The sequence below is a fragment of the Narcine bancroftii genome, chromosome 5 (assembly GCF_036971445.1).
Source record: "Narcine bancroftii isolate sNarBan1 chromosome 5, sNarBan1.hap1, whole genome shotgun sequence".
Lineage (NCBI taxonomy): Eukaryota > Metazoa > Chordata > Chondrichthyes > Torpediniformes > Narcinidae > Narcine > Narcine bancroftii.
In genome coordinates, this window is record NC_091473.1 from 61,996,626 (window position 1) to 62,015,489 (window position 18,864).

General features: G+C 42.9%; 1 protein-coding gene across 12 annotated transcripts in view; it reads left to right on the forward strand.

Moving 5' to 3' along the window:
- Nucleotides 1-18,864, forward strand: part of rabgap1l (RAB GTPase activating protein 1-like) — a 458,975-nt gene that overhangs the window by 243,227 nt on the left and 196,884 nt on the right. For 8 of the 12 annotated variants that reach the window (XM_069937564.1, XM_069937563.1, XM_069937559.1 and 5 more), the window contains one exon: nucleotides 11,654-11,779. In XM_069937564.1, the coding sequence (XP_069793665.1) occupies nucleotides 11,654-11,779 (126 nt within the window). Of the gene's footprint in view, nucleotides 1-5,136; nucleotides 5,242-7,855; nucleotides 7,983-8,744; nucleotides 8,769-11,653; nucleotides 11,780-16,541; nucleotides 16,639-18,864 lie in introns of those variants that run through there. The other 4 variants (XM_069937568.1, XM_069937567.1, XM_069937569.1 and 1 more) reach the window with 4 other exon arrangements.

Genomic DNA, 18,864 nt, shown 5'->3' on the forward strand with positions numbered 1-18,864 from the left:
ACTACTTCTGTTTAAGTAACCCTGTGTTGTGGTGCATATCTATTGCTGTTGGTTTTTGGGGTCCTCTGGACTCTGTAACATTTTCTTGTCACCATTCCATTAGACACTCAGCCTTTTCCTGTATTTTGACTCATCATTTGATGAGTTTGTGACTCCTGACCCTGCCCTACCAGAGGAAAACCAGCCCAGATGCTGAGTTGCTTGTGTACAGAGAGGGCACGAAGCTCTGGGCACCACAGCATATTGACTCTGAGGTGACAACTATCTAAGGGGAAATACCTTGTGGCTCATCTGTATTATAGCTGAGGCATAAGGAATAAAGTGGATGACCTTACAGAACTGCTACATAATGATAGGTATGATGTAGCGGCCATCGCGGAGTCATGGCTAAAGGATGGATGTCATTGGGAGTTGAATGTTCAAGGATACACAGTGTATCAAAAGGATAGACAGAAAAGCAGAGGGGGAAACTTGGCATTGTTGGTGAGGAACATTAAATTATTAGAAAGAGGTAACATAGGAACAGAAGGTGTAGAATCATTGTGGGCTGAGTTAAGAATGGCAATGGTATAAAAACACTGTTGGCTGTTATGTAGAGACCTCCAAATAGTAGCCGTGATGTGGACAACAAATTGCCACAGCAGATGGAAAAAACCTGTAGGAAGGGCAATATTATGGTAGCCATGAGAGATTTTAACAATAAAGTAGATTTGGAAAACCAGGTTGGGAATGAATTTCAAAATAGAGTTTTTGTAGAAAGCCTACGAGATGGCTTTTTAGAGCAGCTTGTTGATGAGCCCAATAGGGGATTGGCTGTACTGGAGTGGGTGTTGTGGAATGCACCAGAGGTGATTAGAGTAAAGGAACCATTAGGGAGCAGTGATCACAGTACAACTGAGTTCAATTTGAGATTTAACAAAGAGAAATTAAAGTCATATGCGCAGGTATTTCAATGGAGTAAACGTGACTGAAAAACTTAAAAGATGAAATATGAAAATAGGCTAGCAAATAATTTGTAAGGAGATAGCATATATGTGTAATAAACATAAGGTAGTGATCATAGGAGATTTTAACTTCCCTCACATTGATTGGGATACCCAAACAGTAAGAGGGCTGGATGGGCTAGAGTTTGTCATATGTGTACAAGATAGTTTTCTTAATCAATACATAGAGGAACCGACCAGTGTAATACTGGATCTCCTGTTAGGGAACGAGATAGGTCAGGTGTCTGAGGTTAATGTTGGAGAACAAATTGGGTCTAGTGATCACAACTCTATTAGTTTTAGGGTAGTTTTAAGGAAGAGCAAAGAAGGGCCTAAAGTTGAGGTTCTGGATTGGAGAAAAGCAAATTTCGAAGGAATAAGAATGGATTTGGGGAGTATTGAGTGGGACATGATTTTTCAGGAAAGGATGTAAATGAAAAATGGAGAATATCCAAAGAAGAAATTTTGAGAGTATAGAGTAAATATGTTCCAGTGAGGATCAAAGGAAAGGCTGAAAGTCATAGGGAGCCTTGGTTTTCGAGGAATATTAGAAATTTAGTTCGGAGTAAAAGGGAGGTGTACAAGAGGTATAAAGAGCAGGGTGCCAAGAAATTGAAAGAGGACTACAAGGAGTGTAGAATAAATCTTAAGAAAAAAATTAGAAAGGCCAAAAAGAGGCACAAAGAGGCTTTGACAGGCAGAGTAAGAATAAATCCAAAGGGTTTCTATAGGTACATTAAAAGTAAAAGATTAGATTAGTGAGGGATAGAATTGGACCCCTTGTAGATAGGGAGGGTAGGCTATGTGAGAAGTCAGAGGAGATGGGGGAAATTTTAAATGATTTCTTTTCCTCGGTATTCACTAAGGAAAACAATATTGTACCAGTTGAAGTAAAGAAAAATAGTGGGGAGGTCATGAATCATATAAGGATAACCGAGGAGGTAGTGATGGCAGTGTTAAAAAAGATAAAGGTGGACAAATCTCCGGGTCCAGACAAAGTATTCCCAAGGACACTCAGGGAGACTAGTGTACAGATAGTGGGGCCATTAACAGAGATATTTAGGATGTCACTGGTCACGGGGGTAGTGCCAGAGGATTGGAGGATGGCTCATATTGTTCCGCTGTTTAAGAAAGGGTCCAAATGTAAGCCTGGAAATTATAGACCTGTGAGTCTGACGTCTGTGGTGGGTAAGTTGATGGAAAGTGTTCTGAGGGATGGCATTTACAAATATTTGGAAGAACAGGTAGTAGTCAGCGTAGTTTTGTCAGGGGTAGATCATGCTTAACAAACCTTATAGAGTTTTTTGAGGAGGTTACAAAAAAGATCGATGAAGGGAAGGCTGTGGATGTTGTCTATTTAAACTTTAGTAAAGCTTTTGACAAAGTTCCCCACAGGAGGTTAGGAAAAAAGGTGGAGGCATTAGGTATAAATAAGGAGGTAGTGAAATGGATTCAGCAATGGTTGGATGGAGGTGTCAGAGAGTAGTGGTAGAAAATTGTTTGTCAAATTGGAGGCCGGTGACTAGTGGAGTTCCTCAGGGATCGGTCCTAGGTTCACTATTGTTTGCTATATATATTAACGATCTGGAAGAAGGGGTGGTGAATTGGATAAGTAAGTTTGCAGATGATACAAAGATTGGTGGTATTGTGGACAGTGAGGAAGATTACCGTAGCTTAAAAAGAGATATAGGAAAGCTAGAGAAGTGGGCTGAGAAATGGCTGATGGAATTTAATACGGATAAGTGTGAAGTGTTGCATTTTGGAAAGGCAAATCTAAATACATCATATACATTGAATGGTAGACAATTGAGGAGTGCAGACCAACAAAGGGATTTAGGAGTTATGGTAAATAGTACCCTCAAAGATGATACTCAGGTAGATAGAGTGGTGAAGAAGGCATTTGGAATGTTGGCCTTCATAAATCGGAGTATTGAATTCAAGAGTTGGGATGTTATGATGAAATTGTACAAAGCATTGGTGAGGCCAAATTTGGAATACTGTGTGCAGTTTTGGTCACCAAATTTTAGGAAGGATATAAACAAAATAGAGAGAGTGCAGAGAAGGTTCACGAGAATGTTGACAGGATGACAGGGTTTGAGTTACAGAGAAAGGTTGAGCAGCCTGTGGCTTTTTTCTCTGGAGCGTAGAAGATTGAGGGGGGATTTAATGGAGGTGTTCAAGATTTTAAAAGGGACAGAGAGAGTCAACGTGGATAGGCTTTTTCAATTAAGAGTGGGGGATATTCAAACCAGAGGCCATGGTTTGAGATTGAAGGGGGAAAATTTTAAGGGGAACATGAGGGGAAATTTCTTCATGCAAAGGGTGGTTGGGATGTGGAATAAGCTTCCGGCGGAGGTGTTTGAAGCAGGAACGTTATTTACATTTAAGGAAAGACTGGATAATTACATGGAGGGGAGAGGATTAGAGGGGTATGGACCAGGTGCTGGTCAGTGGGACTAGGAGGGTGGGGATTTGTTCCGGCATGGACTAATAGGGCCAAACTTGCCTGTTCTGTGCTGTATATGGTTATATGGTTATACGATACAAAAATGTTTATTCGTATATAAAGAATAGAGGTGAGAGTCAGTATAGGACAACTAGAAAATGATGCTGGAGAAACATTAAAGGGAGACAAGGAGATGGCAGAGGAACAAAATAAGTATTTTGTATCAGTCTTCACTGTGGCAGACACTAGCATTGTGCCAGATCTTGAAGGGTATCAGGGAAGGGAAGTAGGTGAAGTTACTATTTCAAGGAAGGTACTCAGGAAGCAGAACAGTCTAAGGGTGAATAAGTGTCCCGGACCTAATAGATTGTGTCGTCAGGTCCTGAAAGACCTAGTGGTACAGATTGTGGAGGCATTGGTATTGATCTTTCAGGAATCAATAAATTGGGGGGGCGTGCCATGTGATGACGGGGCTAGACTTGAATTCTCTACTCTCTCCGATAAAATTTTACAAAAGAAAAAGAAACCTGAACTGACTGCAAGAAAATAGAAGAGGAAGCTATTAGAAGGCTTTCAGAGCAATAAACAATGCCTCCTAAGAAAGATAAAAATGACTGTTTATTTTCAAGAACTTGAACAAGAAAAAGAAACTGATAAAGAAGAGAGGCCAACCTCAAAGAAGGATCCTGGAGCTCTCCGGAAGGCAGGTGCCCGTGGTGACAGACCCGGAGCTGGAGGGACCTTGGACATCACTGTACAAGGTCTCCCCCGACAATGGCCAACTGCCAGGGGTGAAGAAGTGACACTGTGCATGCATGACTCCTCGCACATGCGCAGAGAACCAAAAACAAAAAATGGAGGCAATTTTAAAAAAAACTCAAGAAGCCTCCACCTCCAGCGATCAACAAGAGGAGCAGGAAGAAGAAGAAAAAGAAATGTTGAACACAGAGTTCTGGCTAAAAAACAGGAGAAAATAAAGGAGTCTTATATATCCACAACTGAAATGAAGAAGTATATGGATTGTTTCCGGCAAACTTTGTTACAGTAAACAATGGCAGTTTAAAAATGTAATGAAGGTATAATTGAAAATAAGGGTTCTACAAAGAAGGTAGAGAGAATGCTGTCACAAATGAAACAAAAATCTGAAGTGATGGATGCAAAAATTAAAGGTAATTAATTTGAAATTCAGCATGTTAAAGAGCAAATGAAGAAGGTTCAAGCTGAGACGGCTGCAACTAAAGAAAAATTAACTCAAAAAATTGATATGTTAGAAAATTTCAGTAGAAGAAATAATATAAAAATTGTGGGTCTTAAGGAAGGTGACAAGGGCAAAATATGAAGAGATATTTACAACATTGGATTCTGCAAACTTTGGGGGTAACTGATTTTCAAGGAGATATTGAGATTGAAAGAGATCATCGAGCATTACGACCTAAGCCACAGACAGATCAGAAGCCATGTTTGATTCTGGTCAAGTTGCTTTGTTAAAAAGTGAGGGAGATGATGCTGGCTGTGAAGCAAGTGAAGGAGAGCCAATTTCCATTGATTTATAATGATAATGTGGTGCTCAGAGGAGCTGAAGTAAATCACTGCCACCACACTGATAGTCGTTAACGACTGTTTTTATTCAAATTCCATGTCTCCCTTTAAGGGCAGCATGAGCTCAGTTACCTGATGCATTGTGACATCATAATCACTGCCCAGGGCGCGGACTGGAAGGGATGCTGGAGTCAAGAAGAAACCCCTGACGACACCATTCCCTAATGGCTGCCACTCCACGTGGCAATACAAGCAGGGCCAATTCACCATCAGGTGAATATGCGCCGGCACGCTGAAATGAACGATTCATTGGCCGACCAGGGCACTACCACACGTCTCTGCCAATGCTTCACAGACCGGGATGGCTTCTGGCCACCTGGTAGCTCTGTGCACTATGGTGAATAGGTACACTGGCAAGGGGCCCACGACATCTACGTGGATATGTTGGAACCTTCGCGGTGCTGGGTTGAAATGTTGGACACGGGCCTGTGTGTGCCTGTGGACTTTGGAGGTCTGGCATCGGACTCAGTTGCGGGCTAGTGCTGCGACCTCCTTCTTGAGGCCGTGCCAGACGAATCGCTGAGCCACCATGCGGACGATGGTCTTTACTGAGGGGTGGGCGAGATCGTGGATGGAACTGATGACCCTAGCTCTCCAGTCCTGTGGAAATACCGGGTGCGGTGAGCCAGTGGAAGTATCGCAGAGCAGCGGCTGGGCAGAATCAGAGAGGCGGATATCCTCAAGCTGGAGCCCTGATACTGCGGTGCGGAGACCCTGGGTTTCGGCGTCACGCTGTTGGGCCTGTGCAAGCTGTGCATAGTCAAGACCGGAAGCTAGCGTGCTGATGGCTGGGCAGTAGAGCGCGTCAGCGACTACGTTGTCCTTACCCGCCCTGTGCTGGATGTCCGTTGTGAATTCCGAGACGTAGGACAGGTGGCGCTGTTGCCTGGCTGACCACAGGTCCTTGGCCATCGATAGTGCTTGGATGAGGGGCTTGTGGTCGATAAAGATGGTAAAAGTCCTGCCCTCTAGGAAATATCGAAAATGGCGGATGGCCAGGTTCAGCGCTGGGAGCTCCCGGTCGAACGCACTGTATTTGAGTTCAGGAGGCCGCAACTGCCTGCTGATAAATGTTAGCTGGTGCCACTGTCCATCCAGCCACTGTTCGAGCACCCCTCCAACCGCCGTGGCAGAAGCATCGGCCGATAGCGCCGTGTGTGCTGCCGGGCGCGGGTGCACTTACAAAGTCGCCTCAGTGAGGGCCCACTTCATCACTGCAAAAGCCTCTTCTGTCTCCCCCGACCAGGCCAAGGTCTTCTCCTTCATCGCTATCAACGCAAACAAAGGGCACATGATGCGGGCGGCATTGGGGATGAATCGATGGTAAAAGTTCACCATCCCCACAAATTCCTGTAGCCCTTTGAGAGAGGAGGGCTTGGGGAAATGTTGGATGGCTGCCACTTTCTCCAGTGCTAGAGCTGCCCCAGACGCTGTGATGGTGTGCCTCAGGAACTGCAAAGTTTATTTCCGAACTGGCATTTGACCTTGTTGACCGTGAGGCCGAATTCTGCAAATCGGGCAAACAGGGTAAGGAGATGGGCCTTGTGCTCTTCATGAGTATGGCTAGCTACCAGGAAGTCATCTAGGTAGATAAAGACAAAGTCTAAATCCCTACCCACTGCGTCTATGAGGCGCTGGAATGTCTGGGCTGCATTCTTCAGGCCAAACGGCATGCAGAGAAACTCGAACAGGCCGAAGGGGGTTATAATGGTGGTCTTTCCAATGTCGTCGGGGTGGACTGGGATCTGGTGGTATCCCTGCACCAAATCGACCTTTGAAAAGAATTGCACGCCGTTGAGGTTGGCCGCAAAGTCTCGGATATGGGGGACTGGGTACCTGTCTGGAGTCGTGGCGTCGTTCAGCCATTTGTAGTCTCCGCAGCGCCTCCGACCTCCCGATGACTTCGGGACCATGTGTGCCCCAGCACTGATGGTAGAAGCACCACGATGACTGGGCTTCTTTGGGCTGCCCTTGGGGGATTCTTGCTAATGACAGGGCACCAGCTTGGAGATCTGGCTGAGGTCTGCCTCATTCTCCTTCTTAGCTCACCAGAGGGCATCCGCTCGGGTTGCTGCCTTGCGGGGATCGGAGAAGTCCTCCTCAGACAGATGGAGCTGAATGTCCTCTGGCATCTGTTCTAGAAAGATCTGTCTGAAGAGGAAGCATGGCTTGTGATCCTCTGCAAGGGCCAGCATCTCGTCCATGAGGGCTGAGGGGCTGTAGTCCCCCAACCCATCTAAATGTAGGAGTCGGGATGCATGCTGCTGGGGTAAGAGGCCAAACTTCCCCAGGAGCAGATTCTTGAGGGCTATGTACTTTTCAGTTGCTGGTGGCCGATGGATGATATTGTCCACCCTCGCCACCATGTCCTGATCGACGGCACCCACGACATGGTAAAACTTGGTGGTATCAGCCGTGATGTTGCGGAGGTGGAATTGTGTCTCTGCTTGGCCGAACCACGTCCATGGGTGATGTGGCCAGAAAGGGGGAAGTTTTAGGGCTACTACGTTAACCTCTACTGTGTCCATCGTTGGTTGGGTCCAGAAGGTCGTCTGGGCCTGTTGGGGTCACCAATGTGGCGCTCTGAGGAGCTGAAGTACATCACAGCCACCACACCGATGGTCGTTAATGACTGTTTTAATTCAAATTCTGTGCGCCCCTTTAAGGGCAGCATGAGCTCAGTCACCTGGTGCATTGTGATGTCATAATCACTGCCCAGGGCGCGCGCTTGAAAGAGATGCTGGAGTCGAGAAGAAACCCGTCGACACCATCTCCTAATGGCTGCCCTGCCACATGGCGAGACAAGCGGGTTCGGTTCGCCATTAGGCTGTGCACCGCCACAATAATAAGATTTTCTTTTACCCTGATATAAGTTTTGATTTGTTGAAAAAAAGAAAAGAATTTAATGCTGTTAAAAATGTGCTATGGAAAAAAGGTTACACTTTTGTTTTAAGGTACCCAGCAGTGTTAAAGGTTTTTGTTCTTGAGAGTAAAATTCGTTTTTTATGGAACGCAATGAAGTGAGAATGTTTGCAGATTCGTTGCCTGAAAAAATGAGACCAGAACTGGGAGATATTTGAAGAGAGAGAGGAAGGGGAAAGATTGAAGTTGGAGATGTATGATGAAATGATATAAGTTTTAGGAGGAGAGGAGAATATTAGAGAGGACCGTTTCTACCCAATAGATCTGTGTAAAAAAATGAATTGATCATTGTAAGTTTGAGTAGATTTGAGGAATAAGAGATAGTATAATTTTTCAGGGGAGTTCGGTGAGAGTGTGAGCCTGGCCTCCGAGGAATCACAACTTCTATAGATCAGGGGTATAAAGACGCACTGTTAATAGCATACGCCTTGGTTGGGGGGGGGGGTGTGGGGGAGTTAGGTTTTCTGTTCTTTTCTTTGTTTCATTTATTTTTTTCTCTTTAATATACCTAAATTTACTAATTGTGTTATGAAATATTTAGTTAGTATTTTCAATGTAGGTGGAGTGGAGTTGGAAAGTTGGATGGTTATTGGATTTTATGAGAGTTTAGATGGCTGATAAATTTAATTTTATTAGTATTAATATTAATGGGATTCAGAATCAAATAAAGTGTAAAAAATTATTAGTTTATATGAAAAAAATTAAAACAGTCATAGCTTTTTCACAGGAAACACATTTGATGGAAAAAGAACATCAAAAATTAAAAAGAGATTGAGTATGAACAGTAATTGCATCACCTTTTAATTCCAAGGCTAGAGGTACAGCAATATTAATTAATAAAAATTTACCAGTTAAAATATTGGATACGTTATGGTGAATTGTCAGATTTATTCGGAACAATAGATCTTAATGAATATATTTGCTCCAAATGTAGATGATGGCAAATTTACGCAAGATGTCTTTATGAATTTAATAAATGCCAAGGGAAAAGTTATATTGGGAGGGGATTTTAATTTTGCTTTAAACCCTAAATTAGATAGATCTGGAGATAGAATTATGAAAAATAATATAGCAAAAATGGTAACAGATTTGATGAAAGATATGGATTTAGTGGATATATTGAGAAAAATTTACCCATTTCGATTTAAAACATATTCATGGAAGATATGTTTTTAATTTCTGCACAACTTCAATATAGAGTACAAAGAGTGGAATATCAAGCGCGCGTTTTATCAGATCATTCACCTTTAATTTTGTCTATTTCATTGGAAGAACAAAAGGTAGGTTATAGATGGAGGTTAAATACTATTTTGTTGACGAAAAGGGAATTTTGTGATCTTATTAGGCAACAGATACATTTTTTTTCTAGATACTAATAAGGATCAGTTGTGAGTAGGTTTGTATTATGGGATTTAATGAAGACATATTTGAGAGAGAATATATGAAAGAAGTAAATTAATTAGATAAAGAAATAATGAAATTGGAGAAGGAAATTCAAGTACATAAAGATGAGGAGAAGAGGAAATTGTTAGAGTTGAAAAAATTAAGACTTAATGCTGTGCAGACTTATAGAGTGGAGAGAGATATAATGAGAACACAACAAAAATATTACGAGTTGGGTGAAAGGGGCCATAAAGTTTTAGCATGGCAATTAAAAATGAAACATCTCTAGAACAATAATTGCTACAAAGAAATTATCAAGACGGATAACTTATAAAATGGAAGAAATAAATGATCATTTTAAAGTCTTTTATGCTAAACTTTATCATTCAGAGTCTAAGAGAGATGATAATAAAATAAGAGATTATTTGAGGCAAATTAAATTACTAGTGTTAAAGGAGAATGAAAAGATAAGACTGAGAATTTTTCATGAAAAGAAGTTTATGAGACTAATGTCTCTACAGAATAATAAGGTGCCAGGTGAAGACGGTTTCCCACCAGAATTTTATAAAAAGTTTTAAGGAGCTATTAATACCTGTATCGATAGAGGTATTAGGTCAAATGAAAGAGATTTATGATCTACCTGAATCTTTTATAACAGAATTAATAATTGTAATTCCAAAAAAATGGAAAGATTGTTTATAGCATTCCTCATCTCATTATTGAATACAGACTATAAAATTGTATCAAAATTGTTAGCTAATAGGCTAGTCAAATTTTTGCTAAAATTAATAAATTTAGATCAAACTGGTTTTATTACTTCTCCGACCTCCGCTTTATTAGAAAAGTGGCAGATAACATGGTTTAATTTTTAAGTTTGGTAAATATAGTACAAAATAGGAAAATGCCTGCAGTAGCAGTAGCATTAGATGCAGAGAAAGCATTTGATCGATTGGAATGGGAGTTTATATTTGTGACACTTAATATTTTTGGGATTCCATATACGTTTTCTTTGGCTTGGCTTCGCGGACGAAGATTTATGGAGGGGGTAAAAAGTCCATGTCAGCTGCAGGCTCGTTTGTGGCTGACAAGTCCGATGCGGGACAGGCAGACACGATTGCAGCGGTTGCAGGGGAAAATTGGTTGGTTGGGGTTGGGTGTTGGGTTTTTCCTCCTTTGCCTTTTGTCAGTGAGGTGGGCTCTGCGGTCTTCTTCAAAGGAGGTTGCTGCCCGCCAAACTGAGAGGCACCAAGATGCACGGTTTGAGGCGTTATCAGCCCACTGGCGGTGGTCAATGTGGCAGGCACCAAGAGATTTCTTTAGGCAGTCCTTGTACCTTTTCTTTGGTGCACCTCTGTCACGGTGGCCAGTGGAGAGCTCGCCATATAACACGATCTTGGGAAGGCGATGGTCCTCCATTCTGGAGACGTGACCCATCCAGCGCAGCTGGATCTTCAGCAGCGTGGACTCGATGCTGTCGACCTCTGCCATCTCGAGTACTTCGACGTTAGGGATGTAAGCGCTCCAATGGATGTTGAGGATTGAGCGGAGACAACGCTGGTGGAAGCGTTAAACTGGATAAAGACATTGTCTGATCAACCAAAATGAAAAATAATTACAAATAAACAAATCTCACAACCCTTTTAGCTTGAAAGGTCTTCTAGACAATATTGTCCATTATCACCCTTTTTGTTTGCATTAACGATTAAACCAGTGGCAGAAGTATTTAGAACTGATAATGAAATTAAAGGATTTGAAGTAGATAATAAAGAACATAAAATTAGTTCATTTTCTATCTTATCCACTCCTCTTAATTAGTAATTTTTAATAACAATTATTGATTGTATATGCAAATATTATTGTATATTAAATGGTAGGTGTTACTTTCTTTTCTTTCCTTTTCTTACTTTTGGGTGGGAGGGGGGATGGGGAGAAAAATATTTTTTTAAATTTTGTATAATTGACTATGGATATTTGATTAATGTTTTATCATTTTTTTCCTGTAATGATGTAAACAATTAGATTTTTTAAAAATGGAATCAATAGATTCTGGCATTGTTGTGGAGTGAATTTATGTAAGTTGGCACAAACCTTTGGGCTAAAGGGCCTATATTGTACTGTTCTGTAATGTTCTATGAACCAGAGCTGCTCAGTAGTGCAGGACCTCTGCCGTGAACCCACACTGTTGAGCTGGCTCCCTTTCCCCAACCCCAAGTCCAGATGCGTTCTGTGTCACAATCTATCACATCCATAGCCATGTGCGAAATGCCTTGGATCCTGACTCCGAATGTCTTTTCCTCCTTCCACCCCCTTCACCCTCCAGATGCCGGAAGAGCAGGCCTTTTGTGTCCTGGTGAAGATCATGTATGATTATGGCCTTCGCGAGCTCTACAAGAACAATTTTGAGGATCTTCACTGCAAGTTTTACCAACTGGAAAAGCTGCTCCAGGTATCCACTGAATCTCTACAAAATTTGGATTAGTTTGCATTATGTTGACTTGCTTGTAAAAAGGTTCAACCAAGTGAGTGGAATTAATTTAGTTGATCTTGGGATTAGGAAGCAGTGTATAGGTGGCCACTGCTGCTACGGCAATCAGGACTGAGTTCAAACAGATGAAAGTTTTTTACAATGTACATATGCACCAAAATTCTGTGTTTGCTGCAGCTACACAGGTATACTACATGCAGACAATAAATTAAATTACTTCATGAAAACAAAAGATAATAATGAAAAAAGGATTGATAAATCTTCAGAGTTGCAGTTAATACTAAAAGAGATGGTTTTGTTGTGCAGACAAATCTTTATGTATCATTTAAGGTTAAGGTAGGATGGGGAGTACTATCACCTTGATCACAGCCTCTTTCACTGCTACCTTCTGGCAAAGGTACAGAACTCTGAAGACCAGCACTTCTGGTTCAAGAGCTTTTTTTCATTGCTATCAGGCTTTCGAATCTCCTCATACTATCCTCACAAGAAACATGAACTATACCAGGATCACTCACAGAATTGTGTGCACCATTGAAATATGGCACTTATTTGCATGAACTGCACCTGTGAAAATGTTTATCCTTTGATATTTATTATCTTTTATTTAAATCTAGTGTCACTTTGCAGTAATTTAATTTTTACCTTTGTTGGTTGTAGCAAGTAATAATTTCAGTGCATCTGTACATTGTTCTTGTTTATGTGGCAATAAACTCATATCCTGGAACTCCAAACTCAACAATTTTTTTTCTGACATACAGCACAGTAACAAGCCCTTCCGGCCCATGACCCCATGCCACCCAAATACACCAATTAACCTACAAAACCTGTACATTTTCAGTGCGTGCGAGGAAACTGGAGCACTTGAAGGAAACCCACACAGACACGGTGATCGCATTATGCCCTAGATGTTAAATTCAGTGCGATGTCTTTAGCAGGCAGTTCAGCAAGGGTAAATGGGAATGTTAAACAAATGTTGGCCTTCATGATGCCAGATCCTGAATAATTAATTTTTAAAAATTCCAGCTCCCTATCTCCTAGCCTACCCAAATCCAACCAGTACAATATCTCCAAACTACTGACTGTCATCTGGTAAATAGTCCTATGTGGTTGCCCTGTCTGGCTGGGGAAGTAAAGAGATGGGGAGGAAGGAGAGATACCAAAGGAAAGGCTTGTGGTAGGAATCGTGGGAGCAATTGAGGGACAGAGTAACTGTTGGTTAAAGTGGAAGAGGTTGTAAATGGGACATGCAACTGAACAAGTCTGTCCGGAGAAGTGAAAACAAAGAGGCAGAAAAATTATCTCAAACTAGCACAGGAACAATCTTTAAGCTGAAAATTCGAAATAAAGTTGCTCCATTAAGTGAATGGATGCAACAAATAGAGCTTCAGCAATGCAGGTTCAGTCCTGTCCTCCGGTTCTGTCTGTGGAGGGTTTACACATTCACCTGTGGCCCCTTGGGATTGCCCCTGATGCTCTGGTTTGTGCCTACATCCCAAAGACCTGCAGCTTGGGAGGTTAATGAGCCATTTCAGGTTAGTAGGAAATCTGGGGGAGTTGATGGGAATGTGGGGAATAAAAGTGCAGGGTGTAGTGCCACAATGGGACAAAGAGTTCATGGCGTAGTGTCACAGTAAGTCAAAGACTACAGGACGCAGTATGTAGGGGTGGGGGAGGAGAGAATGTGAGTGGGGTGGGATGGATCTATTGATGCGTTGGCTGCTTTCCTGAGACAGTGGGAAGTGTAGATGGAGTTGATGGAAGGTGGGCTGTGTGTGTGATAGTTGACAACTCTGCAGTTACTTGCAACCTTGGGCAGAGCAGTTTTAGTCCCAGCTGTGATGTATCCAGACAGGATACTTTCTATGGTGCATCTGGAAGAATTGGTAAAAAGATCTTGGGAATCTGGCAAATTTCCTTTGCTTCTGAGAAAGTAGATTCGATGCTATAACAAGGAGAAGGCATCGATGTGGTTGGTCCAGGACAGTTTATTCGTGATATTTTCTGTAAAGAACTTGAAGCTCTCCACCCTAGAACTAATGATGTACATGGGTCAAGTCAAGTTTATTATCATCTGATTATACAAATACAACCTGATGGAACAGAGTTCTCCAGTGTTTGGTGCAAAAACATGCAGACATACAACCAGAACAGGACAGGTCCTATATCTAAAAAATAAATACATAAATATTGTTTTGTGCAAATGAGAGTCTTGGATGGTTAATATGAGCAGTTCCTTTGGTTGTTCAGTATTCTCACTGCCTCTGAGAAGAAGCTGTTCCTCTGCCTGGTGGTGCTGGCTGTGATACTCCTGTATATCTTCCCTGATGGGAGGAACTGAAAGATGCTGTGTGCAGGATGGAAGGGGTCCTCACTGGTTTTGCATGCCCACTTCAGTCAATGATCCTGGTAGATCACATCGATGGGGGAGGGGGAGACTCCAGTGATCCTCTATGCCACTCTTATGGTCCTGTGGATTGACCTGAGATCCATTTCTCTGTAGCAACCATACCACACTCTGATGTAGCCGTCCAGGACATTCTCGATAGAACTACTCTAGAAGGTTGACATAATGGTGGCCGGAGGCCTTGCCCACTTCAGTTTTCTTAGGAGGTGCAGTCGCTATTGTGCCTTCCTGACATCTGAGGAGATGTTGAGTGTCCATGACAGGTTATTAGTTAAATTAATTCCTAGGAACTTGGTTCTGTCTACTCTCTCTACTGCAGAATTGATACGAGGTGGAGGGTAGTCATTCCTGGTCCTACTGATGTTCACGATTATCTCCTTCATCTTTTCTACATTGTGACTCGATTGTTACTCTCGTAGCACCATTCAAGAGTTTTTCCACCTCTTATCTGTAGAGCGACTCATCATTGTTGTTGATGAGGCCAACGACTGATGTGCCATCTGCAAACTTGATGACACTGTTGGAGCTGGATCTGGCAATGCAGTTGTGGGTCAGTAGCGTGAAATAGAGCAGGCCGAGCGTATAGCCCTGAGGGTGCGCCAGTGCTCAGTATGACAGTGCTTGATATTTTGCTACCAACCAAGACAGACTGTGGTCTTTCTGTTAGGAAGTCTAGGGTCCAGTTACAAGAGGGATGTTGAGTCCCAGTGAGGTCATCTTCTCCACCAGCCTCTATTATTGTATTAAATGCCAAGCTGAAGTTAATGAACAAACAGCCTGATGTATGAAGTGTCATTCTCCAGGTGGGCCAGGACGGAGTGAAGCGACAAGGCTATAGCATCATCTGTGGAACGGTTTCTTCTATAGGCAAATTGAAATGGATCCAGTGACTCTGGGATGTGTACTTTGATGCGTTCCATCACTAGACACTCAAAGCATTTCATGACAGTGGAGGTCAGTGCCACAGGGTGGTACTCATTGAGGCCTGTTATTGTTGCCATCTTGGTGGCTGCCTTGAATCCTGCAGAAATGATGGACTGCTGCAGTGAGCTGTTGAAGATGCCCATGAAGACCTCCATTGATTGGTCTATGCGATCCTTCAGTACCCAACCAGGTATGTTGTCTGGTCCCGCCATCTTGTGTGGTTTCACCCTGGATAGGCTTCTCATAACTTCAGCTGTGGCTAAGCATGGGACATAGAGCTTTCTTTGGCATCATCCTGTTCTTCTCATTAAATCATGCATAGAAGATGTTCAATCAGTCCAGAAGGGAGGCGTCATTGTCATTCATTAACAAGGTTGACTTTTGATCCGTAATAGTCTTGATCCCTAGCCACCTGCATACCCTCTAGTCATGTTCTGATCTCCCTACGAACTGACCTAGTTTGCCTTGCCAGCAGCCTGTACACTGGTGTTATCAGTACATATATGTTATCCGAGTAACCAAGGTGGGGCAAGGTGCAGCCTTGAACGCATGAGGGACATTGGTGTACACCTGATCCAGGGAGTTCTCTGCTCTGGTGGTGAAGTTCACATGCTGCTGAAACTGTGGTAAAGTTGTTTTCAGGTTGGCACAATTGAAGTCGCCAGCAACAATCATGGCACCGTCAGAGTGGGAAATCTGGGCTTCGAAGATGGCACCATAAAGCTCCTGCATGGCTTCACCCTCATTAGCCGAAGGCGGAACATAAACTGCGGCAATCAACATGGCCGAGAATTCCATGGGCAGGTAAAAGGGTCTACATTTCACCAGGAGGTACTCTATCTCTGCTGAGCAACAGAGACATTGGCCCACCAGTTCTCATGATGTAAGTGCACAGACGCCTTCCTCAAGTCTTGCCAGAAGCAGCAGTGTCTCTGTCTGCCCTGTAAGAGATAAGGCTATCCAGCTGGATCGCTGAGCTGGAATGTGGCCTGGAGCCAGGATTTTGTAATCACCAGAGCATAGCATCCCTTCATTTCTCTCTGGTTTAGATGCAGCCTCAGGTACATTTTCTTCTGCAGCAATCTTACATTTGAGAGTAAGATTGTCAAAGCAGGGGTATGAGAGGGTTAACTCTCAGTCTAACCCTGATGCCAGCCTGTTTTCCATGCTTCTGCCTTCTCCAGCAGCACTTCTGATGGCCTCCCACGTGCTTCCTGCGATCCGTTCCCCAGATTGCAACTTCACAGTCATGTGCCCCATTTCCTGGAGCCACTGACTCGCTCCCTCGTTTTGCTGCCATTGAGGGAGAGATTGTTGTCTTGATACCAGACTCTCCATCTCCTTCCTTTCTTGGACTCTTGTCTCACCACTGCTTGAGATTCTGCCTAAAATAGTGGCAACATCTGCAAACTTGTACCTAGAGTTCAAGCAGCGTTTGAGTCCACGGCAGCCAGTCCAAGCAGAAGCTCTGAATGTACGCCACAAAGTCCAGGTGAATTGTCTTTTTGATCTGTTTGTTATTCTACCAATGTTTTTTTTAACTGATAATAAGTACTAGGTTCTTCAATGTTATTAATGCCTGCTTCACTTCTCTTTCTGGGATAGTTTTTGCCATCACTGCTGCGAAGACGGACACAAAATGCAAAATGTAATGTTTCGGTCATTTCCTTATTTCATTGCTTCTCTGGTTTCAACTTCTAAAGGACATGCATACATGCCAGATTTCCTGGTGCACCTTCCTACACTGTCTTGTTAAATTACTTGCTAGTTTCCCCTCACAATTGATTTTCCCCCTTTTTGGACTTCTTTCTGTTTGAATATCCTGCCTATTCTCAAATTCACTATCTTTTAGAAAAATTGGGTAAATCTCTTATCAGTATAAAATGATCAAGTTAGACACAGATACAGGTGGGGTACAGTTTCTATAGAGCTTTTATTGCTCAGCATTTTGCAACTGAATAAAGTATTTTCAAATGTTTCTTTAAATCCGCACTGTTTCTTTTCCATTGTAACTTCAAATCTCCCAGTTCACCTCAGCCATTTCACATCACTTGGCTATGCAAATAGGTTTAGTTCAGAAGTCTGGTGTGGGGGAAGGAGATTGGTATTTCATTCATGGTGAAATTTCATCCTGTTGTGATTTCTGCAGATGATCCTTTCCTGCAAGGTTACTAATTATCCTTGCCTCATAATAAAAGACTATATCTAAGCAAGCATATTCTTTGGTTGACTTCACATCACTTTTGTTCAAGGAAATGTCCCAACTGCGTCAATGAGTCACTTCTTGCAATGACACCTTGGTTTGTCTTGCCCAATAGAAAATTGAAGTACCCATAGTCTTGCCTTCTCTCTATTTCTTGATTAATACTTCACCCTATTGGACCGATAAATTTACTCTCATAAGTGTTATCCATCCTCTTATTGGCCTAACTATAAGGTGAGGGATGTGGGATTTGGAAGGAACGTGAGGGGACAGTCTTCATTAGAGGGCAGTGGGCACATGGAACAAACTGCCAGACACAATGGTGGAGGGAGATATGTTAGCTTCTTTTAAGAAACACTTGGATAACTCAACGAATGGGAGGGGATTAAAGGGGCGTGGGTCTAATATCGGCAAGTGGAGCTAAAGCAAGAGGGCATGTTGTATGGCACGACCAGCTGGGCCTGTGGTCTGTTTACATGCTGTGAGTCTGTGCTTATCTATACACAACATGGAGTCAGGCCCAACGTTGCCCTCTAGATGTAGATGCTGTTGCAAACCCAGGTAATATTCTTCACTGTCAACTGTAGTACATATTTTCATGCCATCAGCAAACTTGCTTCCTTTGGCACAAACATCCTTGTTCAAATCATTTGTGTATATAACAAAAAGTAAGAGACGCAGTTCCGAACCGTAAGGCCCTTAACTGGTTACAGTCCTCCAATTTGGAAAAACTGCCCCTGCAGTCGCTCTCTGACTCCTATCTCTGAGCCCATTTTTTCTATCCAGTTGGTCTCCTATCCCGTGTGCCCTAACCTTCCATACCAACCTACAATGTCACACATTATCAAACATTTTATTAAAATCCATAAAAATAACATCCTTGCCCTTGTCATCAGCTCTGTCAAGCCATGAGGCAAGATTTCCCATGCACCCAACTATGCTGGCTCTCCCTAGTTTTCCCCTGGATATCCAAATATTAATAGATTCTCTCTCTCAGAAACCAGCAGTTTCCCTCCAACTGACATCAGGATAACAGGTCTGTAGTTACCCAGATTATCTGTGCAGCTCCTTTTAAATAACAGCACCTTATTTGCCATTCTCCTCTCATGAGTGTTGAGTTAAAAATGTCTTCCAAGACGCCTTTGGAAGACGACACAAAAGAGTCTGGAAAAACAACCAACTGAAAAACCTCACAAAGATTAGCGTATACAGCGCCGTTGTCATACCCACACTCCTGTTCGGCTCTGAATCATGGGTCCTCTACCGGCATCACCTACGGCTCCTAGAACGCTTCCACCAGCGTTGTCTCCGCTCCATCCTCAACATTCATTGGAGCGACTTCATCACCAACATCGAAGTACTCGAGATGGCAGAGGCCGACAGCATCGAATCCACGCTGCTGAAGATCCAACTGCGCTGGGCAGGTCACGTCTCCAGAATGGAGGACCATCGCCTTCCCAAGATTGTGTTATATGGCGAGCTCTCCACTGGCCACCGTGACAGAGGTGCACCAAA